We start from the raw sequence: 27,768 nt of genomic DNA on the forward strand, positions 1-27,768 counted from the left end.
TTGGAATGAATATAAATGTTTATTTAAAGTTCACAGTAGAGACGCGAAAGAAAAATCCAAAGGTTGTAGTTACAAGGTAGTTGCAGTTAAATAAAATGTTTCAGAAAATGTGTTGGGGAAGCAAAAGGTGACTTGTACCCAAATGTAAACCTCACTCAGTTTTTTAAATTTAATTTCATAAACTGATGAGTGTAACAGTTTTGGCAGTGAAACAACAGCAGGTTTGGAGGTTCACGTTAACACCATAGCAAGTATTTGTGCGTATAACAGCTAATAGTTAATAAATACACAAGATGAAGTCAAGATAATTTATCAAAAATACCTATGAAATGTACTGGATTTAATTAGTGTTAAGACATTAGGGTGACATGAACAAAAATGATAGTTAACTGAAACTGTTTCACTTTTAGCTGTTGGACCACACTGAAGTTGTTTCCTTGTTTCAGTCAACATCCAATAATCCCTAATGCTGCTCCCTTAATTGTGCTATTCTCTTCATGTTTTAAAGTTTATTTCATATTGACTGCTATTTATCAATTGTTTTCAGTTTCTGCGCCAGCTTTATAAATACAATTGAGTTGACAAACCCTTCATGCCGAGGTTGAAAGCAAACATAAAGCAAATATTACTGCACGGTGAGAAATATCCTTTGGCATATCACACAGATGTGCAAATGTAGCATACAGCTAATGCTCCAGTAATCAGTTCTCTGGCGTCTCACTGCGATGTGGGGCGGGTAGGAGTCATTTCCTGTCCAAAAAAGGTAGCAGGGATGGAGGGAGTCTGGTGGCGACGCATGGAGCCGGCGATCCCGAGACCAGAGCAGAGAGCAGAGAGCCTGGGGGGAAGGGAGGGAGGGGGATCTTAATCATGTCTGCGTGAGGAACAGAGTGTACATGGAGATTTGAGCCTTGTCAATGAGTAAAAATGACAAAAAAGCTAGAAGAAAACCCCATTTGTGAATTTCCCAGCATACTGTGCATTTCCATAGCTGGATTTACAGAGTTTTAGATATATCAACATTAACAATAATCAAAAAGAAGCTGAGGATTAAGTGAAAAACAGCAGTGAGTCGTCTGTGTAAAGGGGTAAAATGGGCGGGGCCTAAAACGGAGCTAGTTCTGATATGATCTAAGCACAAATCCAGTTTCCTCCTGAACTCTTTTGAATGACGAGAATGGTAATAAAAAATATCTGAAAAGAGTAAAAAAAAAAAGAAATCAATGAAATATGCCGAGGCCGGTGGTTGGTACAGTACCTGTGTAAGATGTTCTGCTCAGAAGAGTCCAGTGATCTCCTCTGTGACCGGGTCCAGGTCGATGTCATAGAAACAGGGTCTGGTTGGAAGGCCAGGCATGGTGCTCATCTGAGAAAAACACACAAAAATTGTTGCGAGATGAAGGAATCCTGCTATCAAACCAACGGACACAGGGGACACAACATGAAGAAGATCCATTTACAGAGCAAGATTGTAAAGAATATTAACTCGTTGTTATTGTAATGTCCACACAGGATCAAATTACAAGGTAAGAGCACAGTCTAGATAATAACTTAAACCTCATATTAAAGCTTTTGCCACAACACAGCTGCTGTGCACCAAAACAAAAACCCACCAAGATTTCTTATCAAACTGAAACCTCAGTCAATTACACAGAGTACGATCAACCCTGCGTGCTCAATGACTATAATCTAGACTCATTTAAACCCAGGCAGACACTATTATAGTGTATATGTTGGAATGATCGATGTGTTGACAACCGGCAGTTTAGCGGTGATGAATTCAGCCGTAGTCAATGGATGCTTTGTTCTCAGTTCCTTCAAAATGTAGATGAGACGGCTGCTTCACAGATTTGAGGGAGAGGAAGAGGCTGACAGCGACTGATTAGTTGTACATCAATTACCTAGCTCCAGAATTGCGAAATGCAGCTTTAAATGCTTCAAATGCGTATAATAAGAATGAATTCAGGGTTATTTTAAGCCCGTGGTTGGACGAGGCCAGTTTCTAAGGCACAACAGTGGAAGAGACGGTAAGGTTTTGCCGTCAGTACAGTTGATCAAAGGAAAGTGTTTGGCTCGTAAAAATCTCCTTTCCTCTTGCCGAACAGTCAGATCGTCCCATCCAAGCTAAAAACTCATTAAAAGGGGAGATTCTTAGCATGCCTGCCTCCCTCTGACCCAAGGCCAGTTTTATGGGCTCATTAGTGGAAATGAGCATTCATGAGACAGGAGGAAGTGACCTGCCAATTTCCCGTCTGAGGAAACGCGGCTCTCGAGTAAAACACGGAGACCTGCGAAGTCGGCATGACAAACACAGGATGCCGACCATTTACTGTATGTGCTGGCTTGGTTTGATGTCACCGGTCGGTGCGCTGACATCACCCTGTTCCTGTCAGGCTCACACGAGACTTCACCCACAGATGACTCAGGCAACGGTCACATTTAGAGGAATAACAAATCACTGCATCACCGTCGTCTACTGGAACGCATTAGGGACAATAACAGTAGATGGGATTACTCAATATTCTGGGCTCTGAATTCATCCTGGCAGGGACAACACAATGTTCAATCAATGTTAATATGATGTAAATATTGGCGACACAAAATGTAACCCATTACCCATAATGCAAATGGACTGACATCAACAAAGAATGAGAGGGCTAATGTAATGATAGGTGTACTTGTCGTAAAAAGGCCATTAAAGTATGACGGATGGCATGGTGATGTCACATTTATAATATGTATATAGAATGCTGTAAGATGTTCATAAAGAGAGAAAGTAAGTGATTGAAAACATTGTCACGTAAGAGGAGGATAAAAAAAATGAAATAGCGTGCAGGGACGTTAATATATCAGTGAAGGCGAACCGTCAAAGGTTCTGGGGGGCAAGAACACAAACAGCCTTCTGTTCGCCCTGTCCCCCTCTCTCCAGCCTGGGAACACGTTGGCACTCGCAAAACACACAACACTCCGAGGCTAAAGATGGAAACTCCTCGCTGCCAAATAATTCCCTCCATTATTCCCCAAACACAATGCGCCATTGTCAAGGAAAACCCTGAAGGAGACAATAAAGCTAGATCTGTACCCGACCCCCCCCACCCTTCACCCCATGCCATTCTGGAGAAGGGTCTCGGTCAGCCGGCTATAGGACTGAGAGAAAAGACACCAGAGTCAATTTAAATAACATTCCATAACTCCCTGGCATGTCCGATTATTATGCGTAATTCGTGGTCATCAGCTATATTGGGTTGGATGGGAAAACACCCCGAGCGAGAGATAGAGACACACACATTTGTACGGACTTCCTAATGCCACACACATTTGAATTTGAATTTAAATGAAAAAGAAGAGGACAGAGGCGACAGAACAGAGACTTGTTGAGATATTCATCGATCATCATGGGTTAGAATGACATCAGAAGTTGGATTCTGGGCTGTGATGGTTTGCGGGGCATCGCTGGAGAATTCCTCGGCGATGGTCAGCGGGCAGAGCCTGACCTCTAACACATCCCCGAGGCCGCGCTTTGAACTTCACTAGGGAAAGTTGTAAACACAAGACAATCCGCCTGCGTGCTGTGGGACTAAGGGTGAGTTTGGTTGGTCAACAGACAAAAGACGAGGACCTCAATAATAACAACACCATTGATTTAGACTGGATAGAGACTGGCCACAAATCTGAAACATGACTTTGTACTACATGATCAAAGTTCATCACCTACTTTGATCTCATCCCCACTTTCCTTCACAGCCCCTTTTAACTACACAATGTCAAACATTAACCAGTGGTGAGGTTGTGAAGCGTCTCTGAATCAGAGCTATTCTGGGTTTAATGGTGCGGTGGAGGCATTTGTGACGGGATATGAACTCTACAGAGATCTATTGTTCTGTTGGGTGACCCTCCCTCACATATCTGGGGAATGACATCAGCCCCTTCCTGATCCCTCACCCAGTAAAGATGTTAACCCCCCCCTTTAAGCTACCCACCCCGCCTCCTCTCCTCTCCTCTCACACCCTCAGGATTATGCCACTAGAAGTCACTTTGACCTTTGTGTCATAATCAACAGGACATCAAATCACTGCGGCGGTCGAACAGAGAGAAACACGTCACTGTAGCTTCCATATAAATCAAACAAGTTAATTTGACAGGATAAAGTGTGGAGCAGTCAGATGGCCGCTTCTTTATTCACACACACTCAGTCAATCTTTGGGTCAAACAGAGGCTCAGCTACAGAGAGTTCAAAGAGTGAATCCCTTTGGTTTGGAGTCGCAGTTCAAAAGGTCGTCAATGTGCCAGTGGCTCCGTGGGCCGTGCCGGATCAAAGGCGAGGGGCTGGGAGACTGGAGAGACGCCACGCTAAGACGCTGCCACCCCTTCCCAGCACACCTCTGCTTTAGCCTATCAAAGCCCCCGGCCCTCAGGGCACGCCGGTGAAATGGCAGGAGTCAAACGTGCTCAGGAAGCCGCATGACTCCTGCCCGGCCCCATTATCAGCCCGAGAGGCTCCACACAGGCCTGAGAGGCTCTTAAGCATCTTCAGTGCCGTGATTACAAGGGGATTCAGGGATGAACTCTTGGAGAGGTGGAAGAATGATGGCAACGTGGGTAAAGCACAGGATTGAAGGGTGACATTGATGTGATTCTCCCATTTTTACAGATTTGTTGAAGTGAACATCTTTTTGGACATAGTATGAAAAACATTGGATGCTCTTCTGGTGCCTTTGTTGGCGATATTAGAAGACAGCATGGCCCCTCAGGAGAAGGCAGTGTGGGTTGTGCTTTAGTGCGTTTGCTGGAGTGATGAAGCCGTCACTGCCTCCAATTCCCATACTCTTCCCTGGGCTTGAAACATTTAGCTATGGCTTGAGTCGTTCCTGATTTTAGTTCCTGGGGAGGAATTCAAGGCCAAAACAACAAAACCACAACAACACGCAGCAACGCTTATAAAAACAAACGAGTCGTGAACCAGAGGAGAGCCGAGAGATTTCAGACTCCAGATTTAACACACTCAGGCGTACCCTGAAACACAACAATGGCATCACACCCAAGGAATTCCACACTTGGAGATCAGCGACACAGACTGAAACATGCATGTCAGGACAGGGAAAACATACACGACACTCTGCGCCGGCTCAGAAATGTTTTCATAAAGCGGCCTCGCGTTCACACTTTGCCAGGTTTCCCCCCCTAACGCAACCAACTTTTGTTCTGAAGCAAAACAGCTGGTAGTTAACCCTTTAGGGCGACGTGTTCAGTTAATAGTTATGTGACAATAAGTCGCTTCATCACTAACCGTCTTTTCTGTGGCGATTTTTGAGCCAACCGAGTCTAAATAAACTTCTACACTTCACACACATACAAACTTCAAACTTCATAAACTTAACCAGTGCCAGTCCCAAAAGCTAATTGGCCCCGTCTGCGTCGGCTTTCAGAGATGCTGCCACCTGCTGGTCTCTTGTTTTCCTAAGAACTAAATCAGCCGACTGACTTTTATTAACGTTAAACGTTGTTTTCTTTGAACACGAAACGTTACGCCTTATCACTTTAAATGGATACTTTAGGGAGAGGGGAAAAGTGGAAGTTGACACAAGGAAGAGAAAGAGTTCAGGGGGTCAAAGGTTAACAGATGGCTCATATTTTGGGGTCCAAAGGTCAGTTAGGTCAGTAGGAGTTGATGTTAAATGACAGACCTTCCCTCTACATACGTGGCACACAATGAATCTTTGGTTTGCAACATGCCATATATGCCTCAAACTGTTTATATACGCGTTCATCACAATTCCTGCCACTTTCATAAATCCAGCTCTGGAATGTGACTTGAAATATGAAGGCCTTCGCTCCACGTACCGTCCCCACTAGTGGGTAGATGAAGCCGGCTCCGATGCTCGCTCGGACGTCTCTGATGGGCAACGTGAATCCGGTGGGCGCGCCCTTTCTGTCAGGCATGTGGGACAGAGACAGGTGGGTCTTGGCCATGCAGATCGGCAGCGTACCGTAGCCCTGACGAACAAAAGTGTGTGTGAGACAAAAAGATGCTGCAATATTCATGTGAGATTAAATGAAGTTGTGCTCTCACCTGTTGGTTGTAGTAATCGATCTTGCTTTGGGCCTCTGGAGAGAGCTCAATATCATCGGCTCCATACACTTTCTGGGCTATTGTCCTGATCTTCTCCACTGTAGGCGTCTGAGGACAAAGCACAGGTGGGGGAAAGGAAGAAGACAAGACAAGCAGATTTAGTGGACATACATCAGGGTCAAAACAAGGACATTTCAGATCAGGATCAACATGTCTGACTGACACACGAGTTCACTCCAGTCACAAATTCAGAAACTCAAACCAGCTGATGTTTTTGAACCAGATTTCCCCCTCTGACGTCTGACTTTTGCCCAATCAAGGAAAATCACATTGATTCAACAAACGTCCACATACTGTAGGTCATTAAGATTTTTCCTCTTTCCTGTCATTCTCTCTCTCACCTCTTTGTCGTACAGGAACTGGAAGTGGCTGGGCGAGCTGGCCGTCTCCCTCACCGCCTCGGCCAGCTCCACTGAGCCTCGCCCGCCCTGCGCCCAGTGGTGGCACGGCACGGCGTGGGACGCCCCGCACTCCCTGGCGAGGCGGCACACGAGTTCGATCTCGGCCTGCGTGTCCGTCCTGAAAGGCGATGGAGACGGCATTGGTGCCTGCAAGTGTGTGTGTGTGTGTGTGTGTGTGTGTGTGTGTGTGTGTGTGTGTGTGTGTGTGTGTGTGTGTGTGTGTGTGTGTGTGTGTGTGTGTGTGTTTCAGTTACAAAATCCTACTTGAAGACGTTGAGGGCGACCACCACCGGCACCCCGAACAGGTCCGCTATCTGGATTTGCTTCCTGAGATTGCTATGGCAACCGCCTGCGACTAGGCTCAAATTCTGCGGGAGGGAGAGAACCAGAGCCAAAAATGAATTCCAGGTCATATGTGGGTCAGTTTACTCGGGACCGTTTGTAACATCGTCAGCAAAACGGCGATAAAAACGTGGGGGAAACCTTTTTTTCTTCCTTTTAAGGCCGAGGCGTTTTGCGTGAAGAAATTTCAAACTCTGCTCGGCAGAAAATTTGTAACCGAGGCGACGGCTCACCTGACAGCTTGGAATATTTATGATAACAAAGATTTACGACCCGACAAGATTACTGTGCGGCTGCAGCTCTTCAAACGTACAGCAGTTGGAACGGGAATCTGTCCCTTTGACCTTGAGGCTTGCGCGTATTAGCATTTGGAATCACAATACTTACCGTGTGAGTACAACTGTGTTCATATCCCACTGAGCTATAACCGCAATAATCCCACAAATTAACAGTGAATTCTGGAGCTCCTGATGTTTTGACCACAGCGCTGCAGCCTTGCAGGGTGGGTGTGTGTAGCATGCAGCCCCGGGCTCATAGCAGTAAGGCCATACAGGACCCATAAATTCATTTCCCCGACTCTGTTTTGCTCAGTACTTCTGGTTCTCATTACAGCCTTCACAATTAACTTACACCGCTTCATTATTTACTCAGCTGAACCTGCCTGAGAGGCCAGTGATTCTAACCAGATATTGACGTGGGCCTGCGCGCACACACACACACACACACACACACACACACACACACACACACACACACACACACACACACACACACACACACACACACACACACACACACACACACACACACACACACACACACACACACACACACACACACACACACACACACACACACACACACACACACACACACACACACACACACACACACACACACACACACACACACACACACACACACACACACACACACACACACACACACACACACACACACACACACACACACACAATATTTGGTCTGATAATCAAATAAGTGCTCTTAACCTGGTTAGTGGGAGGTATTTGTGCGTGTATGCTGGGATTTGACATGGATGAGACTTCAGCTGGAAGCCTGAGGGGAGATAAGCTGGAGTCACATCAGAAATCCTCCCTTCACACACATAAATCTATGCAAACGTGTGGAATGATGGCTCCCTCACATGCTATTCCTGGCCGCTTCCCGAACATACCTGGCCCCCCGTCGTTTTTAAATCGCCCGTCGGGTAACTTTCAGACAATCTCCAGGAAAATCTCACCCGTCCTGATCTTTCCCATGTGATGAAAGAGTCTACAGGGTCTTGTAAGGCCAGTCGTTAATCATAAGAGCAATGTGTACACTGCCGTATGCACTTTGCTACTAAATTCAAAACATGCAACGATTCGAGCTCGACCAATCATTGTAACGACATTAGAAGATCTGTTTGTTTCATAGGATCTCAATTCCTGGCTCCTACCTCATCAATGTACTCTTTTGGAAGAGGAGCACCAGCTGATACCTAGAAAAACAACAACAAATGACGTACATGTTAATCTACTTCATTAAACGACACTAACAGACTGAGTTTGTTGGGTCTCAGGCGACACCGTTCGCTCTCTTACGTTCGGGCCTCCGCCGTGCATCTTCAGCGCTCGCACCGTCGCGACCAGCACCACCACGTCGGGCCTCAACCCCGACGCCCGACATTTGATGTTGAAGAACTTCTCCATCCCGATGTCCGCGCCGAAACCCGCTTCGGTTACTGCGAGGGAACACAGAGGAGAGAGTGAATGAAGCTGTAAGGCCCTAACAATTCCATTCATGACCGTCTTTCTACACTTAGCTTCACCAAATCTTATAGTCCTGTGATTCCTAAAGTAAATTCAAGTATCATTAAAGAATCACAAGGGTAAGACGCAGGCTCCTTTGCGTTTCTGTCCGTCTGAGTGGAGTCTTGAGTAATGGGTTCACTCTGAGGTCTGCCAGAGAGACGCAGGGCCTCTGATATGGACGAGCCCTGCACCCGGGCCTCTTGAACACACTCCAAACAAAGCAAATAATCCACCTGGAATGACAGCCTTGTTGAGATAAGACTTTCTGTGTGGGTGTGAGTGAGAGAGTGAGAGACAACCATTCTGAAAACACCTTTGCTAGAATTTACAGGAGGATAGAGGATGTGTTCACACCTCGTCTGTTTGTTGTGATTTAAAGTAATTATTGTACGCTGGTCACATAATGGCAGTGTGTTGATGTAGTGTGAACGCAGCACCGAGCAACATTATGACACTTGCATTAACTCAAAAAGCTGAAGCTAAACAAATGCATCTGATCCGTCTGCTGATCAGGGCCGCCGTGTCACTCGTCACGGCGTTTTCGAGCTGTTTATGATGAATGACGTCCAGTGCTGCGCCTCTGAGCCGTGCGAGTTTAGAGAAGATAAATAAAGACTTAGAAACCCTTCAGGCACAGCTAAAGAGCAAAACATCACATGCCGTCAGTCAACACCGCATCCGTTTGCAGACAGTGGACCGTCCAATGAGGCGTCTGTCCACTGAGACATCGTGTGAACCACTAATCAGCGAGTGTGTGGATGCTCCTCATGCGTGTACACGTACACACACACACACACACGTATGTAGCGCACAATGACCCTGGAAACATTAAATCTAATTGAGAGCATTTGTAATTGTAGGCAAATCAGGAAGCATGTCAGGATACAACTTCTAATTAATATGATCGATCACCTGAATCTTTTGTGTGTGTGTGCACACCCCCAGATTTTAAAAGGTGCAGTTCTTATTTGGTTACGCCCTCAGAATGGAAAAATCACGTTGTCCATTCTAAATCAAATCAACGTGGCCCTAATAAACCCTAAACCTTTTTATTAAATAAAGTGTTCCCGATGTGCTTTTACTCATGTATGAGGAAACAGTACACGTTCAGGGCTAACAGCTGATGAGGCACATCTGTCTGTGGGCTGCGCGGTTGAAAAAAAAGGAGGCCGCCAAGAAGAAGAATGAATCACCGCTCTGCTTGGGTCTCCTGGAAGAAGTCTCTCGAAAGAAAACGACGGCAAAAGAGCGAGGAAGACGAGTCGAGAAGAAGCGTAATTATATTAGCGGGGCTTAATCGTTGCTTGGAATGTGAACGACAATATTGATGTTACGGCGTCACGTTGTGGTTTTTCGGAGGCCTTGGACACGTCACCTCCGCCTCCACGTGTCTCCTTCTAACGTTAAAGAGCAACAAATCACAGCTGACACACGGGTGAAGGAATGTAACCGGGTTTTGGTTGGCGGCCGACAGCTGACTGGGACTGGGAGTGTTCCATTTCTTGTTCGCACCCCCACCGGAGCTTTGGCTCTAAACGCTAAACTGCTGTGAGTCTGCCAACGAAAACCAAATACTTGGGTAGAGTATTTGTGTGGATTCCTATTGTGTAATCTCCCACACAAGCGCACAGTCCGACGGAGCAAAGCAACGTCCAGTTGGGGAAAAGAACGACAACAGATAGCGAAGGCCAGCGCCGCCATGTTGTGCCATCACGAGGAAACACTTGTGGGCTTCCTGCTCTGTGCGACGACCTTGAACTGTCCGGAGAATGCAGAGGGGAGGAGGACGAGCTCGGCCGTTTGTTGTGGATTTTTCAGCGGGGCCGGAGTGGAGGCGCGCTGGACGGCATTGGCTCCAGTCAAAGCTTTTCTCGTTGGCACCGCCGCCAATAACAACATAAACACAAAAGGCAGGAAAGTAGGCTAGATCAACAACAGCTTCTCCTCCCTACTCATCCACAATCTGGCCATGTTATACTTTCATCTCGTCTGTGCTATCTTCCTCATTTTCACACAGTGTAATATTGTAGTAAAGGTTCATATAGTAAGAGATTATCTACACACAGATGGCTTAATGAAGTCCAGTAGGCGTTTGGGGAAGAGCTGCTACCTAAAACGACTTCTTTCACTCAATGTGCACAGTGGTGATCCAGAAGTGGAAGTAAGTCGGTGTGTTCAAAGCAAAGCCATAAAAGATCAGTAAGTCTGTAGAATATCTTTGCTTTAAAGCCAAGTCTGTGACACACACACACACACACACACACACACACACACACACACACACACACACACACACACACACACACACACACACACACACACACACACACACACACACACACACACACACACACACACACACACACACACACACACACACACACACACACACACACACACACACACACACACACACACACACACACACACACACAGAGAGAAAGAGCTGATTCTGATTTAAGTGTTTGTGCAATATCGTGTACAAATGAGTTCCACGCTTTTTGGATTCTGAAATGTTAAACTAAATTAAATCAGATCAATCTCTTCATGTAGTCAATTCAATTTCCAAAGCACGAACTGGCCTCTACACTTCACAATACACTCCAAACTGACTAAAACAAAAACACACTAATATACGGTGTGACGAACCGTGGTCATCAGGACGACCCTACACACCCACACTGGCCTTAATAAAACACCATAACAAAATACTTTTTTCTTCATATCATCCTGTCAAGGGATAACCGATGAACTAAAAAAGGAGAGAAGGAAAGGAGGGAGGAGAAGGAAGGAGAGCGAGTTCCTGGCATACCTGGGGGTCAGGTAACAAACATACAGATGGGATGGATGGATGGGAGGTACGAGGGATAAAAAAAAAAAAAAAAGGTACGCATATGAGCACAAAAAAAACCAACACACACCTCCTTACGCCTTTTCTCCAGTGTTGTGAAACCAAATTCTCAGCACATGGCGCCTACACGTTTGACAGCTTGTGTACATGTGGCGTGTCATCATATTGGTTTTAAACAAAAACCCTCATGTAAACATCAACATTCTCATACATACACACCCATGCCGGAAACACACGCCCACACACACATACACGCACACGCATTCCAAACATTTTTCAGCAGTCAAAGTAAATGAAGAGGGAAAGAGAGCAGCAGGATAGATGGACAGATAAAAAATGGAAACAGTGAAGTATGCTTTGACGTTTGACAGGATTACTGCGGTTTACTCTAAAGCATTCCAGAGGCTCTTAAGATTATCAATCTGCTTCCTTCCTCACTTCTGTGGGGGGTTTTCTTAAGCAATCCGTCCAGTTTCCTAGAAAGTTACGCATGACTGGGACGCCAGGAAGCGGCACACTTGACTCTCAGACGCAGGTAGAAGAGAGGAGAACCGGGCCCCAGGTGAATGTGGGCCAAAGTTCACGTCTGGAGTTTGTTCCAAGTCATAATTTAACCTGCAGCATTGAGGAAGACGAGGCTGAAAACTCCTCCACACTTCCCACAGCCAAACTTCACAGTCTCTCCTCTCCAAAAAGTCTCAGAGAGAGAGAGAGTGTGTGTGTGTGTGAGTGTGAGTGTGTGTGTGTGTGTGTGTGTGCACTTGGTAAGCTCGGCCTGTGTGCTCTTACCCACAAAGCCGTCCTGTCCCACCAGCTTCAGAGCCAGCTTGTCCGCCAGCACCGATGAGTTGCCATGGGCGATGTTGGCGAAGGGCCCGGCGTGGACAAAAACGGGTGTACCCTGGGACAATCAGAGGGGCACACAAACATGCGGGAGGAGTTGAGAAAACATTGCGGACAGCACGGCAAACCGCCCGACCAGAGCACAAATAATACAGACCGAGTCGCATTCACTCGCATCAACATCTTTCAGTCAAACGACAACAGGATAAATATTCAAGAGTGGACGCACTTCGGCTGCTCGTGTGCATTTGTCTAAACGGAACGCAACAAGTTAAGAGGCACTTTGCTGCGGTGCCAGTTTGACGGCGAGCCAGCGTCCCTCCCTTCCCCCCCTGATCTGAAGGACAAAAGAGAACAAGATGGCACGGTGTCATCAACAACATAACAATGCGACGCTTGTAGTTGCAGCATCTTGCGAGTGTATTCGATCCTGAACTGGCAGAACTACTTTCTTTTAAGGCTCCGTCGTATTCAATCGCCTACCTGGGGCATAAAGTAAAAGAGCTGATGGAAAGTAATTCAGCCAGGAGGGAGCCGCTCATATTAATGCACTTTCATTCAAGAGATATTTGCGCATTGTAAAACTAACTTTCGAGACCCTGAGCCCACATATGTGGACATTATATTTCTCCTTCCCTATACCTTATATATCGTTGTGCTTAACTTAAACCCGTTGTCCTCGTATCTGGACATTTTTCACTGCCCACTTGTGGTGCAAATACAACCTCGCCTGCTAGAAAACAGCAGACAGAAATGGGTTCTACTCCTTGTGATCACATTAGGTCTGACTAATCCCACATAGCAAGGGCAAATTAAAAATGCATACAAATAAATGTCCAGGTCTCTGGGGGTTAATGACATCATCCAGCGCTCTCATCTGCCAAGATTTAAAGACTGTAATATATGAGATGATCAATCCTGAAAGGAATTACTAGCGGCGGCGCTGGATGGCAATTCCGACAAACACGTGGCAAGATATCAAAGACATTGACGTAAGGTCTGCAGTTTGAGAGGACCGATTCTGTCACTTCTCTCGTGACAGACTTTAAAGTGGGAGGCTGCTGTGAAAACCGGCCAAGACGAAAACCCGGGGAAGCCAATATACCCATTGTTCGGCGTGTGTGTGAGAATTCTCTGAGATGGAGGAAGGAGGAAGGATAAGAAGGCCTTGCATGATTTCCTCGGCTTTTGTTTGCATACCTCTCCCTCTGCCTGCATAAATATCCTCCCACGAGGAGTAAATCAACCGTTTAACAAGGCTCTGTCAAACGCTGCCAATTGTCTATTTTTCTGTGTATTCTAAAACGAGTTCAATAAGGCACGGCGACAGCGGAGATAGCTGAGGCGAAGAGAGACGGGTAGGAAAGAGAGGACTTAAGCGTATTGTTGCCAAGATGCCCTTAAAAAAAAGAAGTTTATTTAATGTTTGTTCCACTGGAGAGTCAACGCACGTCACCCAACAGGTGGATGTCCAGTGTGTTTGCAACCTCTGACCTATTTCTGGTTACTCTTCCCATGAACCGGTTTGAGGGAAAGCGATTCAGGAAATGGAGCAGTTGCAATGGGTTGATGAAACAGGAAGCGCATGAAAAGGTGTTAGTGTCACCTCGTCATTTACTGGGAAAAAGGATTATAGAGTCGACAGAAGAGAACGGATAAAAACAGGAAGAGGACGGACTTCACTGTGTTACCGTAATGAAGAACTGAGCTTAAAAAAAAGGTTCATACATGTTAACAACCTCCTGCCCTTACGAGGAAAGCTGTGATTGTTCGGTTCTGCAGAATTCCACGTAGACAGGAAGTTTGGGGAATGCGCGATACGGTTGAAGCTGGCTTAACCGACACGTACACCCTCACTCGCACACATCTATTCAGCCAACACATTCTCACACTAAAAGAGCCAGAGCACAGAGGGCGCAGGGCTTTGGCCTCCATGGAATACTCTCGCACCGACTGCCCGTTCTCGATACCAACGTTCTGACCGGAATTGCAGGAAAACCACACAGGAAGGAGGTTTTGCACATCAGGGCCGCGGGGCCATGATGTTTCCTCTAAAAGAAACAAACCAAATCTGCTGCATGTTCAACTCCAGCGCTAAAAAACACACACGCTGGGACGGTCTGTGTTTATTTTCCCCACCCAATGGCCATGAAGCCGGAATTTTGAAACCAACAGGGAGCAAACGTATGAAAAGTAGCTCGACAACAAGAGAAAAGCTCTTCAATTCAATCGAGATTTAAGTGAAAAAAATGTATATTGTACAGTAAACTATCATGGCCAAACGACAACTTATGTCCACACTGTATGTTGACATCAGAATGACCAGATGAGAAAAATTACAATTGGTGACAACACAATTAGTCCATTAATCGATTACAGGATCCGATAAATTGCTCCCCCAATAAAACATTACTCAACTGTTTTCTCGTAAGAATCTTAAACTTTTGTTTTTTTGACTCTCAAAAATGAAAGGATGTAAAGTATGTAGACAACAGAATGACAAGATAAGGAATATTACAATTAATGATGACAATTAGTTGATTAATTGATTAATTGAGTCAATTGTCAAGTGTTTTTCTCAAAAACAATCATTTGCTGATTTCACTCTCAGAAAGTGAGGATTTAACAATTTCTGTTTTGTTTAACTATAAAGAAAATCCTTTCGTGTTTGTTTGGTTTTTTTTTAAACAAAGACACTGCTGGCTAACTCTTCCATCAGACTCTATTCCAAGTGCAGAAGAAGATGTGAGGTGATGCCAGGTGTCAACATGGCTCACAGAGAAGACTGATCTCCCTGGGGGGGAGGGGGGGGGAAACACGGTCATTATTAAAGTCAACATCACAATCACTTAGTGGATCAGTTAGCTAATGTGTCCCATCTTCTGTAAAGCTTGCACTTTCCTATAAGTGCGCTCTTGTTGCGATGCGTAAATGAAGACGTGGTTCGGTCTGTTATCACTACGATCTCTCCCCTGAAACGGCATTCCTCCATCCATCAGCTTGAGGGTTGGGTGCTTTCCTCTAACCTCTAGCAAGCAGGACAGCTTGGGGTCACTTGTGTGCGTGTGTGCGATTGTGAAAAATGCCTGTGTGACTACATGTGTATCCGTCTTTACAGCAATGTTAAACGAGAACCAGATGTGGCGAGATGCAGGGTTATGGTATGGGGCCGTCACACCCACATGAAACTGATTCCTTAAGGCGTTCGCGAATCTGGACCCAAGAGCTCCACCTGTCCGCTACACGCTGCTAAACTGCTCTGAAGATCGAGAGCCAAGAAGGGAAAAGGTCGATCCATCATCATCATCATCATCCTCCTCCTCCTCTTCCTCCTCCTCCTCTCCCTGGAGTGTTTTTTGGTGTGACAGCAGAGGCAGAGGTAAGTCGAGCGAGCACTTTAGTGAACACGATTTCCCTCGATTTGCTCACCTAGTTGGCCTCGAAGACATTCATCACTGCGCACTCAACTCAGCAGGAAACTGTCCAAAGTGTGGGACACCCGGGACATCTTAATGATCAACTTTCTCAAACATTTTGGGTTGAACCAGCAGCGTTTTATGTACTGAAATGCTTCTGCCTGCAAAGGATGGCGACACATTCTGATAATGTCGGGCGTGAGAAGATGAGGGTTGTGCGGGAAAGGCTCACCTCCAGGGTCTGCATCAGCGTGGGCTTGATAGCGTCTTTCATCAACACTGCCAGTGCTCCACTCACACCCTGAGATAGAGAGACGGAGAGAGAGAGAGGGAGGAAGAGGACGGTGGTGAAAAGAGAAAATAGGTTATCAGCCCTGACATCAGCTCCAAACATAAACTTCCTTTATTCCCATAGTAGCTGTACCAACAACAATTTAACTACCTGGTACTACAATTCTACTTCGTAAACGTGTAACTGTTATTGCTTCCTCCCCAGAATAAGCCCTGTCAGCACATCTGGTACACCCACACACACAGTCAAGCATTTCCCCATTGGGCGGTCTCAGAGGTTTGGTGATGATCTTGCATCCCCAGGTTCATCTAAGAGCTGGCTGTAACATTATAGGCGTTTCCTCCTCTATGGCGCTGAAATAACACAGAGCGACTGTAGGACTAGTCATCCTGTGGGAAAGCAGAGCCTTCTGACCCTGCGGACCCGGCCAGAAGTGTGAACGCGGCGCTTTACATCTATATCGCAGGCTACGCTGAGATGAGGCTCTGTGCCATAATGAGATTCATCGAGAGCACACACACACAGACAGACAGACAGACAGACAGACAGACAGAAATCAACTACAAACAAAACCACACACCAAGTCCTCTGCGGTGACGGGCTGTCCGGCGCGACTGGACCCCACCACCATGCGTGCCAGCCTGCTCTTCATGTCCTCCAGGCTGTCAGCCAGAGCCAGGATAGCCATGATCTCGCTGGCCACGGCGATGTCGAACCCCGTCTGGAGGGAAGACGGAAGGGAAATACAAAAGGTTTGATCCAATATGTGTAAGTGTAACTTTTGTGATTTTCAAACTGAATGACCAAACCAAACCACTGTCCTGTAGAAGGTGATGACATGTGTACATATGCTCTAATCTCCTTCTACCGTCCAGCACATTAACTTTCCCATGACGCCGCTTTGCCGACGCCAACGGTTTGCGCTCAAAGCTGTGAAAACTCCCAAGTCGAACGTCTCAACATCTGGAAAGAGGACGCGATGGGAGGCTCGCTCCAAGAAGACACGTATTCCGCGGACAATGGAATACTTTCAGGATGATGGCAGGAAAAAACCATGAAAGCGATGAAAGTCTGCTTTTTTATGTGACATTCTGGATTAATTTACATTAAAGTAAAAGAGAGGGAAACAAACAAGGATAAGGGGGGGTAGGGGGGCTTCAACTGTGAAAAAGTGGTGCAGAAAAGGGAAAGAAACGTGACTAAAATCATGTCAATCCCTCAGCGGAATGCAACATTTCTATTCCTTCTCTCGCCGATAATACCCTGAGGGACTATAGTGTGTCGAGCACTGGAGGAAGGTGGAGGACAGAGGAATGAAGGGGAAGCAGAATGGATGAACTGGTGGAGGTAAATGTAAGCATATGCTGAACGAGCTCAGAGGCTGTTCCAGGAGTGCGTGTGTGTGTGCGCGTGTGTGCGCGCGCGCGTGTGTGTGTGTGTGTGTGTGTGTGTGTGTGTGTGTGTGTGTGTGTGTGTGTGTGTGTGTGTGTGTGTGTGTGTGTGTGTGTGTGTGTGTGTGTGTGTGTGTGTGTGTGTGTGTGTGTGTGTGTGTGTGTGTGTGTGTGTGTGTGTGTGTGTGTGTGTGTGTGTGTGTGTGTGTGTGTGTGTGTGTGTGTGTGTGTGTGTGTGTGTGTGTGTGTGTGTGTGTGTGTGTGTGTGTGTGTGTGTGTGTGTGTGTGTGTGTGTGTGTGTGTGTGTGTGTGTGTGTGTGTGTGTGTGTGTGTGTGTGTGTGTGTGTGTGTGTGTGTGTGTGTGTGTGTGTGTGTGTGTGTGTGTGTGTGTGTGTGTGTGTGTGTGTGTGTGTGTGTGTGTGTGTGTGTGTGTGTGTGTGTGTGTGTGTGTGTGTGTGTGTGTGTGTGTGTGTGTGTGTGTGTGTGTGTGTGTGTGTGTGTGTGTGTGTGTGTGTGTGTGTGCGTGAGAGAGAGAGAGATGGGTGGGGATCAGTTTTCTCCTTCTTTAAACATTTGCTTTCACTTAGGCCCACTCGCTTCCCATAGGGGTGAAGTGTTTATTTACAGGATTTCATTTAGCTGTCATTACAGCGGACATATGATGGGGAAATACATCTGGGCCTCATCGTGGACAGAGGAGAGGGCAGCAGGGGTGCGCGGGGCTTACACGAACGCGGGACATCTCAGCGATCTGATGCCACCGCAATAATATGCTGCATTACTTAGCAGGAATCTAACAAATTATCTCTGGATACAAAAGAGTATAGAACAGCATATACTGGTGAGCAGGAAAACACAGAAGGCAGCATGAGACAAATATTTCATACACTCGGATGATTGTAAAGGCATCAACGGGCCACATACCTCTCTGGCCTGTCCTTTTTCAGTGCTCGCCTGCCCTACGGTGATCTTCCTCAAGAAACGGTCGTTGGTGTCGAGCACTGAAAAACACAACGGAACGAAGTAATATTACATTTCTCTTAACATCTCCATCTCTGAGCACGACAAGCACCATCTGTCATCATCCTGTGTGTCAGATGTCACATTCAGACTGTGTGTTTTGCCTGTTTTACCTTAGACCTTAACGTGACTGACAAGTAGAGCGATTAGTCATTGTGAATAGACGTCAACACCCGCTGCTCATGCTATGGGAATTTCACTGATTTTCTTTGCCCTCTTCTCTATCACATCTACACGGCAGAAACAATCGGTCAGTATTTGTTGTTGCAATAACACCTACACATGCATAGGCGCACACAACGGAAGCCCCCCCATCCCCCCATGTGCCATTAGGCGGTAAATCTGTTTTAAATCGCTTGGGAAAGCCCTCTGCGGCCACTAGAGTAAACGCTCCATCATTCACAGCAGTGCAGCTGGTAGATCTCACTGACAACATACTACATGACGTAGCCATACTCCAGCCTCACCATATGCACATTTACCTAACCGTGACTGCAATCCTTTTATATGGAAGGCAAAGACCAGCGATCGTTGAGAATCCCAACATCCTGTAGGAAATAACAAATTTCTCCGACTTTCGGACTGCATGTGACACAATGGCACAATCTGTTCTAAGAATAGAAATCAAAGAACGACATCAAAGAGCTTAAAACGTTTTTTGGTTCTTTCCCCAAGACAGATTGGTTAATGCAATTTATCATTTTACAAATTTGAATTGGTGGCAAATTACTTACTTTTTTAAAAATAAATTATTTTATTAGAAGCGAACAAGGAGTGAAAGAAAGTCTACTGCACTTGATTTGGATTGTGAGGGAAATGATATAAACAAACTAAAATTCAATGAAATCAAAAGGGCCTGAATGTCTCATTACATTACATTACATTACGGTCATTTAGCAGACGCTTTTATCCAAAGCGACTTACAATAAGTGCGTTCAACAAAGGTAGATAAAAGAAGAGGGCCTCAGAGGGTCTCAGAGGGCAAACAGGAACACCCCAGCTACGCCCTGAACTTCCAGCCATACCTCTCTGCCAGGTGACCTTGGAAGGGTCGAGGTCAAGGCGGACGAAGGCGCTGACCTCCTGCTGGGTGAGAGAGCCGGGGTCCGTTGTAGCGATGCCTAAGCGCTGGAATCAGAGAGAGACACAGAGGCTCAAATTAGTCCACAATTATTTTCGAGGGTGATGGGCTGCACCGTGCGGTTTTAGCTCCATCTCATTAGTAATACATACCGATATTTAATGGGATATGAAATCTTAAATATTTAGATATCTCATCTCCTTTACAAATAGAGGCAGTTTTCTTTCTGGCGTCCCCCAGCCAGTTTGAGAGGTTCAAACAGTTCACTCGGCGTGTACACACCTATTTATCTCCCACACCATCCATTAAGACCAATAAATATTTTACTATCCTTTTAACTTCTCATCTCGGAGCATAATTCACCTTGGTGTTTGTCTGTGCTGCTGTATCAAAGTCTCTAACCTCTGCTATCCTGCACAACGTCACCAATGTGTTTGCTCTGCGCCGACTTGATATTCTTTATTTACACAATGTAAAATGTTCCGTCACATAAACAGACACAAGTGTCAACAAGTGTACGTAGCTCGAGTGTCACCAGAACGCACTGAAGAGTCGAGTACGGTCCTCGATGTGTGGAGGCAGGCTCAGCGAGGCCCCCTATTGGACACTTTCACACGTAAACATTCCCGCAATGTTTACAGTGCGTCAGTTAGACTTACACGCAGCCTGGAGATCTGGATTGGAGAAAATCGGCGGACTCCGTTGATCGTAGGCACCAGTCTGCTGAACAGGGCCTTGGATGAAAACAAACAATGGAGGTTATATTTGGTTCTTGAATAGAATTTGTCACACAGATGCTAAAAATACCAGACAGCTTCTCAGTAAATACTTTGTGACATCATCATACTTGTCACCTTGTCTGACTGCGTGGCCTCGTGCAGCATCCTGGCGTCGATGGCCGCTGCCACCAGGTTATTGGCTGCCGTGATGGCGTGAATGTCGCCCGTCAAGTGAAGGTTGAACTAAAAGGGCGAGGAAAGGATGGAAAAGAAGAAGGAGAGAGAGAGAGAGAGAGAGAGAGAACGGGAGAGTGAGGGATTAGCTTCAATCATTAGTACCGCTAAAAGGCACTTGTTAAAACACACACGCACACACACAGCGAGGGAGGGAGAGAGGAGCACAATGAAAAGAGGTTTTTTTGTGTGAAACAGAGAAGCTTCATGGCCTCCTTCCTTTTTTCCCCTCTCACTCCTCCCTCTCCGTCTTCACAGACAGTCTTTAGTCCCATGCTGGGTTACGCCATTCCTGTGTGCGTGTGTGCGCAAGCGTGTGTTTTTGTCTTTGAAGCCAGCCCTCGTCCAGCTGAGGGGGCAGCGAGGGCCCGTCTCGGCGTCTTACCTCCTCCATGGGGATGACCTGGGCATATCCCCCTCCTGCAGCTCCCCCTAGGCACAGAGAAGCGGTAGCACAGTCAGAGGGAGACGGCACAAAGGCAGCGCAGAGGCGCAGTGCTGAGCGGTGCACTCTGAGTGAACCGCTCCACCCCGACACAAATATCTAACGGCCTATGAAACGCCTCACACCGATAATGCCTCGCTACACCCCGCCGCCGCTTTGGTTCCTGTCTCTTAAAGCTTCTTGGAATACATTCATTCCATTTTGAGGCGTCCCCGGTTACAACAACAAAAAAAGGGCACCACAGCACAAACAGATGAGGTAGAGCTACAGGCTTGCTTAGAAGGATCCAGATATCCAATGCTGACCTTTGACCCCGAAGGTGGGTCCCTGGGAGGGCTGACGGAGACAAGCGAAGGAGTTGAGCTTGAGGTGCGCAGACAGGGCCTGGACGAGGCCCACGGTCACAGTGCTTTTGCCTTCACCCAGGGGAGTGGGAGTCATACTGTCAGAGGAGAGACACATTGTTTAAACAGTGTGAGTGTGTGTCGAGTGTACATGGAGAGCCTCGAGTCGCCCTGATGCTATCTGCTACGAGCTGCGTCTGAAGCGCCGCTGTGTGGAAAAGCCGAGACGCGAGGAGGGAATAGAGCGGTGAATTGTGATGGGGGAGCGACATTTCAAATGGGGACACCGGAGGAGGAGAGAGAGAGCATTGATGGGTTGCCACCTCAGTTTATTCATGGACACTCCAGTCCCTCTTTCTGCCCCCTAATCCTGCCTCCCTCTCTCTCCCCCTCGCTCTCCCTCCCTCCCTCCCTTTGCTCGTCGTGATGTTCCCTTGGCAGCAGGTCTCAAAGGCTCCCGACAGGCCGCGACCTACAGAGGCCCCTCATCTCTTCCAGAGGGACATTTAGTGGCCTACAATAATAAAGTTTAACGCTTTTTACTACATCGGTGTAGGTTTGTGCTTTTCCAGATCCACCGCTGATCTCGTTGGTTCTGCGGCAACTCATCATCCTCATCTTGAAACTAAAAGCGCAAGATAACTTTCTGACACACAGGGGGGGGGAGGGAGGATGGTTTCAGGCTCCATTAGTATCACAGTAGGGACTGCAAGTTAATGCTGGACAGCTGCTTGAGAGATAAAAGCCAAAGTCCTCTGACATCCTTCATGTAAGGACCTGTGGGCAATCAATTATACAACATTTCCCATGGGAAATTTGGATAATACTTCAAGGCCGAGCTCTCAACAACCGCGCGTCTGTGTAGTTTCAATGGCTTTTAATGGTCTTATTTGGCATAGGAAAAAAGGTAAGCGGACGCCAATAAGCGAGACCAGCGACCGTCACTCATGTTGTGAATTACGATCGTCGAGGAACGTGAGGTGGGACAAAGACGAACTGTGATGAAACGCAGCGCAGGGACGAGGGAAGGGAGGGGGGACAAATATAAACAAAGAGAAGAAACACAGCAGGACTTTGGCAACCACGTAAAATTGCAACAGATGGTTTTTATTACGCAGAAACTGGGCAATTAAATCAAAAATATAAGATTCTTTATTGCTGACCTACTTCTGATTTCTTGATTTACTGTTTCGAACACAACAGATTAAAATCATTCTCTCCGTGTCAATGATGTAACGATGAAGTTTTTTATCTCCTTTGGCGATTTGCCCAATGGCAACAAAGCAGATTTGACTTTTCAACGACTTTGGAACTCTTGCGATACAAAATAGATTCAATCAATCGGAAAGTCGGACTCACCCGGCGACGAGTACATATTTCCCATCAGGCTGTGCATGGAGGCGGTCTAACAAGGAGAGACGGACCTTCGCTTTGGCCCTGCCGTAGGCCTCAAGCTCCTCCGGCAGCAAGCCAATCTCCTCTGCCAGTTGGTCCACTAGCTTTGGTGCCTGGGCTCTGGAAATGTCGATGTCACTGTGGATGCAGAGAAAATACCATTGTTGGAGAGATTGAACACAAAGAGAGGAATCGTGTCCATTTTAAATCAACAAAATATCCCACATTCGTCTTGTGTGGGTAGGTGTGACGTGTACCTGGGCACTGGGGTGAGAGGCTGCAGTTTGAGGCTGCGCAGCTTCCAGGGTCTGTATTGTTGCCTCTGGAGCCAACGACTGCTACCACGAACCGCATTCTGAGGGAGAGAGGGGGAGAACCAGGTCACTAACGAACAAAGAGGAGAGAGTAGTAACTGGGACAAATGAGACGGGTCATCAGGCAGAGACGCAGCACCAACAGCTAGAGGAGATGCACCTGTATTCTGTAAGCTGCTGTGAGGTATCCTATACCGCCCTGTGAGGTCAATTCTATGTTATGTTCATCTAAAAGAGAGTAAATGTATGGTTAGTGCACCTGTTTGAGTACAAGCATGTGTAAATATTCAGACAGAATACTTTATGCAGACAGAGTGTACCTGCCACCAGCGAGGGCTCACAGAGGATGACCGCAGCCTCGGGCTTCACTAGTTGGTGCACGGAGTCCACGTGCTCTGCCCCTAACAGGACCACAGCATCGGCCTCCATCACCTGGGAAATAACATTGTACACATATTAGTGTTAAAGTCTTAGATTCTTTGTGTTGTCAAATCAGCAAACTAACCAATGGTCATGGTGTTGCATAATGAAAAGGAGGAGAGTGACTCCTTGTGGTCAATCACTGAAACTGCACACAGAATAAAGTACACAAGCAGACACACACACACACACACCTGTCTCTGCAGGCTTTGAGTGCTTGCGTGACTCTTTTGGACGATCATGCCACTTCTTTCTATCAGGCACTGCAGGGCCACCCCGAAGGGTCCGTCGGCTCCAATCAGCAGCACCGTCTTTCCGCCCAAAGGAACCTCTGCGGATGTGTCAACAACATTGAGACAATATTTACCACCAAGCACCGCATGTGCAGCACAAACTCACTTGTATAAACGCTCCATATTCAGGGACTCCACTGCACAACAATAGCCGATTGTGGCTTTGTTAACTTTGTGGTCATGTGGGGCGTTATAGGCTGAAACATTTACCATTCTGGAAAAGAATATGTCGCTTTCAGAACATGCATGGCCATCTGTGCAGTGTGGGAAATGTGCAAGACATGACACTGAATGCCTCCTTCCTTTATCATTTATACTCAGAGTCTCAAATGTGACCTTTGACCCCTCCTCTTTGCAGCCAAGGGTCGAACATGACAGACTGGGCAGTCAGCAAATTCTCTAGTCAAATGCCAAAACCATTGCCATTCCATGGCCCCGGTCCATAAAAGAGTTCCAGATGGAGGGTGGAAATGCAGGGACTGGACACGACACTAGCACTAGTCCACTCTATGCATTGTAGAGCATTAAGCAAGCAGAGCTGTTGAACCACAACCCACTTTTTCCACCCTTTCCTCAGCTAATGTGCCAGTAAACCAGCCTGACACTGGCACACATAAATGGAATGTTTCGATTATGGCTGGCATTAATAGAATGTCCACTGGGAAACGGGTGTGCTGTGTTGTATGTCACTGATTAGCGTGTCTCAAGGACTGCCTGACCGTAACCTGATCAGTGGTCCAAATCCCATCGATTAGTGACTGCAGAAACTCACTGTGTTTCTCCAGCAGATCCACAACAGCGCTGGCGACGGGAGGCACGAAGCTTTGGCTCAAGTTTCTTTGTACCAGACGGCCCATGTTCAAATCTGATATTCTGTTGCAGGACAAAAAAACAATCCCAATAAGTATGAATGTAATTACAACCTAATCTATTATAAATCCACGCAGATTTATTATACTAGTGCCTGGATCCTAGTGACTTTTGGTGACTTTTGAGGACTGGCAAATTATTTTGGCACGCAGTTTCATCTAAATTTCTAAGAATGTAAGTGTATAATACTGAATAAACTGAATATTAAGATTTTCATATATTCATGCAAAATAAAAACAGCTTTTCCTATTCTGGTCTCACATGAACTGATTCTATTCAATTTGTGGTGATTGTGCAGGGCCCTGCTCTCATTTACTCCATCCACGTGTCTCTTGAGCGCACGCCCTCTACATTTAATGAACCTTCATTCTCTGCAGCACTTTCTGGTTTGTGCAAAAGTTGAAGCAACTCGTGAGTAAACTCATTTATCTCTGTTGGGCAAAAAAAAACCCCACATCACACCAATGGTTTTGCTTTACCCGTCTATGTCCTTCTCAGGTTTGAGTGTGTCGAGCACTCGGCTGGTGAGGGAAGCGGGGGGCAGGTGGAGGTAGACCCCGTGTACCTTGGAGTCCTCATTCAGCTTCAACACCTCCTCTACAATCTACACAAACACACCCACAAATTAAAATGCCAGAAACATAAGAAAGGAACGATCAAGTCTCATTCTCGCACTTCAAAATCAACAAGTCAATGCTAACCGAGTTGGTTAAGTAAGTTAACCGTTAACCAGGAGGCAGAGTTGGTGCAAGTGCGAGATGGAGAGATAGATGCTGTACATGTAAACAGGAGTCAACCCCCAGTTAGGCAAAGAGAGACTTGCCGCTCATTGCTGCACAGAGTTACGCAATGGTGTATGAAAACAGAACCCATGGAGTGGTAATACTGTTCAGGATGTTGTCAAGGATTAGTCACATACAGTGGAAAAAAATTCAGCTGTGATTACAATATAGTGATGAGATGTGAAACAAAAGCACAACAAGTCGCGCTTCACTGCTGCAGGGACAAACAAGACAGGCGAGTACACTATCATGCTCTGACTTGCTCAATGGCGGGAAGGGGAGGGAAGAGTACACCTGTGAAGAACTTAGGGCGAGTGATTCAGAATGAACGTCACCGAGATGACTACAGTTCAGGTCTGTTGAGCTTCACTTACTTCATCCTCGCTGCACTCTTTAGACAGACAAATCTGCGTGATGTTCAAGCCGACCTGTGGACAAACGGCACATGGGATAACAGTGGCGCAAGTGAGAAAATGTCGACAACATGATTCAAATGAATGACATAAGAGGAAGAGCGAGGACGTGCATTACCTTTTCTGCAAGTTTCTTATTGATCTGCAATATCTTGTCATCCTTCCCTGCCTTGGAGATAAAAAATTGACACACAGGTCTGATCAAATAGGAATGTTCAGCATTGTTAATCTGTCTGGTAAATCACATCAACTTTCAATTCAAGTCACTGCAAGCACAACACAGCACTGTCGATTACTCAATTGACCGGTTCACTGATTTCAGAAAGGCTTATAACAATCTAAGATCTTCAAGCTCATGTCTTCTCTCCATTTCTGCACTTCTGCTTGTGTTTCTAGTACCTGTATGATAGACAGCATTGGTCGGAGTGCTGGATTCTCTTTCTGTAAAGCCATCATCGCTTCCTTGGTGTTCAGAATCACATCCCTGTGACAGACAATACACTGGTCAGCAATATCCACTTAACCCTTTAAATACCCAATTATCAAATCAGCAGCAAGGTGACTTCCATCAACAAAGTTGGAAAGGATCGCCCCACCAACAAAAATCTATCTAATGGAAGCTGCCTGCAAGTCAATTTGAAAGCAGTGATTATAAAATCCACTGATACAGAGTAGTATTTTTTAATTTTCTTGAATCAGTCAAGCACTTATCAGCCCAAACATTTACATTCTGATCAGCTGATAAACCAGGCTCATGCTTTACCATTAAGTTTTGTTTGAGGATAGAAAATGACAGCAGTCAACGAAAGAAAAGTCTCTGCCGCGCCATACTTCAGTTACAAAGTATACAAATGACGTATTCATGTCATAGATGTACGTTTGCCTAAAAGGAGGAGGGTCGATGGGTTCATGCAGAGGAGGAGAAAGAGCTAACACACTGACCTATATATGTGAACCAAAATATAAACATTTACCTCAATCATCTGTAATCGGTGTCCTTACAAACTATGAACATTTTCGCACTTCCACCACAAAAAATACCAGTTGATTTTTTAAGGAATTCGTATTTTAGCTCCGAGAGCAACAGAGGAGAAAAGTTACACCAGCTGGGAGGAGTTCAAGGTGATGACACTAGCTACACGTGTGGACCTGGATACGATCCCAGAACCAAACCGAACCCCCGTCGAAACCGAAAATGCGACTGTATTCAATGAAATGTCAAATACCAAACACATGACGTAAATGCTTCTACCGTGTGAAACCCCGGGTGTACTTTAATTGCGTTCTTTTGTTTTACTTTACACGTTGTTTCTTACCTCCACGATCTTTCGTACGCAACTTCATCGTCCTTCCGGGGCTGTTTCCCGGTGTCGAGGACTATCTTCGGTACGGTCCCGCTGCTGGACGTCGCGCTCGCTGCACGGAGCGGCACCCGCACGTTGGTAGGACCTCCCGGCAGACATCTCCTCGTGAAGCCGCAGACCCCTTCCCTTAGACCAGCTTGGCGTATCCGAATACTTCCACAGGCACTACGCAGTACCGATAATTTCATGAGCATTGTTAGTTTGGAAGCTTCCGCACGGTCTTTCGTGTGTTTTGATTCGTAGCCAGACAGGAACTGAAACTTCGAGGTGAACTGTTGAGAGTTTTATTAGCAACAGGATGATGATGGTGGAGGTTCGCCGCCTTCACTGACTGTCGGATGTTGCACGTGTGAGGAGAGAGCAACATTTGGTTAATTAAACGAATCAATTACCCAACCAACATATTAACCAACGTTTTCTTTTCTTTTGTACAGATGTACCCTTTGCCTATTAAAAGTCTGCCAAAATAGCCCCCGTTTTGTTACATCACCTTTGTGTTGAACAAAGTCATGGCTTTCTCTTCTGGTTGACACTTCATACATCCGAGGAACATTTGAAAGCACCATAGGATTTCCTGTTATGGTCCCCCACGTC

The 27,768-nt window shown here is 46.3% G+C and overlaps 1 protein-coding gene across 1 annotated transcript; it reads right to left on the reverse strand.

The window, feature by feature from the left end:
• Positions 1–10: 10 nt before the first annotated feature.
• mthfd1l (methylenetetrahydrofolate dehydrogenase (NADP+ dependent) 1 like) lies at positions 11–27,768 on the reverse strand. The gene is made up of 28 exons (XM_076155115.1): positions 27,127–27,768; positions 26,210–26,294; positions 25,929–25,979; positions 25,772–25,825; positions 25,095–25,219; positions 24,518–24,618; positions 23,647–23,783; positions 23,353–23,464; positions 23,193–23,260; positions 22,976–23,073; positions 22,683–22,856; positions 21,285–21,421; positions 20,920–20,966; positions 20,436–20,543; positions 20,241–20,315; positions 19,526–19,628; positions 18,405–18,481; positions 16,670–16,810; positions 16,030–16,098; positions 12,328–12,439; positions 8,478–8,617; positions 8,333–8,374; positions 6,796–6,899; positions 6,472–6,649; positions 6,071–6,178; positions 5,842–5,994; positions 1,259–1,366; positions 11–838 (listed from the first exon to the last, which is right to left on the reverse strand). Exons 1-27 carry the CDS (start codon positions 27,366–27,368, stop codon positions 1,277–1,279), a joined length of 2,931 nt encoding a protein of 976 aa, XP_076011230.1. The 5' UTR covers positions 27,369–27,768; the 3' UTR covers positions 11–838; positions 1,259–1,276.

The sequence above is a fragment of the Genypterus blacodes genome, unplaced genomic scaffold, assembly GCF_046128005.1.
Source record: "Genypterus blacodes isolate CSIRO-AG114 ecotype Tasmania unplaced genomic scaffold, CSIRO-AGI_Gbla_v1 ptg000064l_1, whole genome shotgun sequence".
NCBI classification, from domain to species: domain Eukaryota; kingdom Metazoa; phylum Chordata; class Actinopteri; order Ophidiiformes; family Ophidiidae; genus Genypterus; species Genypterus blacodes.